General features: G+C 59.1%; 1 protein-coding gene across 1 annotated transcript in view; it reads right to left on the bottom strand.

Moving 5' to 3' along the window:
• Positions 1-1090: 1090 nt before the first annotated feature.
• LOC127749432 (histone-lysine N-methyltransferase, H3 lysine-79 specific-like) overlaps positions 1091-2257 on the bottom strand; it is a gene marked incomplete at its 3' end in the record, with an annotated part of 8121 nt that continues 6954 nt past the window's right edge. The window contains 2 exon segments of the mRNA XM_052267514.1: positions 1091-1154; positions 1313-1387. Of these exon segments, the coding sequence (XP_052123474.1) occupies positions 1091-1154; positions 1313-1387 (139 nt within the window).

Here is a 2257-nt window from a genome sequence, read left to right as displayed (position 1 = left end):
TTTCGACTTTCCGATCATTTAAAGTGACAAATTCGGAACCTTTTAGGTCGAATTTTCTACCCCTCTTCACTCTAGGGGCTGCACAGGCCGTATGGAGTGGCGCAAGGGATGCGCACTTCGTGGGGTCCAAGACGAACCAATGAGACGTCTACAGGCCAAATCTCGACATTCTAGCTCAAAACACTTAAAAAATACGCCGGCTCAAAAAAGTGCGCCGCTAATTTTGAGCAGCAGTGTATTTATACCTGGATCACCTGGCGGAGTCCTGTCGGCCGGGCCGGATGGGCTCCGCCGGTTGTCGGGCTAGGAGAGGAGGGCCTGCTAGGGCTGCTGGGCCCGCGGCGCAGGACGCAAGGTCGCGCACCACCAGCTCACACGGACCAGCCGGGTCGTATATCGTATACACAGCGCCCCTCCCAAGGTTGCCACCACCACCAGAGGCGACGAACCCATTCATAAAGGTGCGGGGGCAGCGCCGCGACACACACGATGTACACGAACAAGTCGCCAGCGTGGGTGGGCGAGCGCGCCGACCCCGTGCGAGCTCCGGGAGGGCCTGCTGCGGCCCGGCCCGAGCACGGCGGCGCAGCGCAGCACGCGCACAATATGGTAAAGTGCAGCGGCGGCGGCGGCGCAGAGTTGCACCGCGACGTCGGCGACGACCTTGGCAGCGACAATCACCGCTGCGAGAACGGCGACGCCGGCCCCCCGCGCGCGTATCCCCCCCCCCCCCCTCTCTCTCTCTCTTGCTGCTCTATACAGTACGGCCCCCGCCGCCATAGACGGCGCGCCACTTTTGCAGCACTAAAAATAATAGGACGGGAAGGCTCCGCGCCGCGCGCTTTGTCGCCCGGGCCCGCGAGTATGACTCCGTCAGTACAGTGCGTTGCGCGCCTGGCCTGTGATGCCTGACGGACACGTGCGCCTCGCGGCCCGCGGGGCAGAGAGGACAAAAAGATGGGCGACCCAGTAGGAAAGAAAGTCGCGATGGCTGAGCTGTCGATCCGCGAGCATTGACTATTCATTCTAGTTCGACGTCCGTCCCCCGCGCGCCCCACCTCACCTCATCTCACTCGCTCACCAAACTCACCAGTTGCACGATGCTGTCGATGGCGCGGTTGTACTTGTCGCACAACCCCTTCATGCTCTCGAAGCTGCAACAGAGGAGGCGGAACCGGTTATAGAGAGCGATCCGCAAACTACACGCACGCGCGCGCATTCCATACGACCCACCGGATGATGGGTCTTAAGCAAGATTCATCTAGTACTGTATACTTCACTGCCGACAAGTCGGCACAACAAACACACTCACCTGCGCGTGTCGTAGTCCGACAGGATGTTGTTCTTGAGGGCGAACTCGAGTTCGGGGTGATCCTCGCCCACCCATCTGGAAACGAAGAAAAACGCATATTATTATTCGGGATTAGTGAAAGTGAGTATTAGGAGAGGGAGTCCGTGGGGGTAAAGGGGGGAGGGAGAGGGGGGAGGGGTAAAGCATAACGGTGCCGTGGCGGCGGCGGCGCCTCGCACGTGCTCGAGCCGAGACCGAAAGAAACGTAAAGGTTACGGGGCGGAAGCGCGCGCACAACAACACTCGGGTTTCTCGACGGAGGACGGGGGGTCACAGTTCGGTGTAAACCAAAACACCGCGTCCATTCATTCAATCATTCATTCATTGACCCAGCCATTCGCTCAATCGCTGTACGTCGCCCCCAACGCACATCCATTCCCACGGCTCGATATGAGCCCCGCGGCGCTCCGCACGCGCAGCGCGCAGCCGCGGGGGCCCTCACTCACATGTGCCGGACCAGCGAGAGGAGCCGTCAAAACACATGTACAAAACACAAGACGACAGCAGCGAGGGAATTAAAAATCAAGAGTGAGGAGACGAAATGTTACGCCACGTGGTGAAAAACTCAAAATCACGCCACCGTCATTTTATTTTTCACGAAACATTGTTGATTTGCAAACATTTACATGAATGATATGAATGGCGGCATTGTCATCTTTGCAGTGTGTCGCGCTTTATGTAGTGAGAGAGGCCGCGCATGACGCATGTTTGGGGTGAAGTGAGGACATGTCAGGTCAGGGTGGTGGTGGTGGTGGTGGTGACCCTCGTCGTCATCGACAAAAGGCGAGTTTGGGCTCCGCCGTCCCACACAAGAAGGCCCTTACGATGTACACGCGGTCGTGTGTGGGGCGGGGGCGTGGAGGGTCCCTACACCACATAGTGGTGGACTGAACGCCGGGGCGGGGG

The sequence above is a fragment of the Frankliniella occidentalis genome, unplaced genomic scaffold (genome assembly GCF_000697945.3).
Source record: "Frankliniella occidentalis isolate FOCC.00 unplaced genomic scaffold, Focc_3.1 Scaffold53, whole genome shotgun sequence".
Lineage (NCBI taxonomy): Eukaryota > Metazoa > Arthropoda > Insecta > Thysanoptera > Thripidae > Frankliniella > Frankliniella occidentalis.
This window is presented reverse-complemented; position numbering and strand designations above follow the sequence as displayed.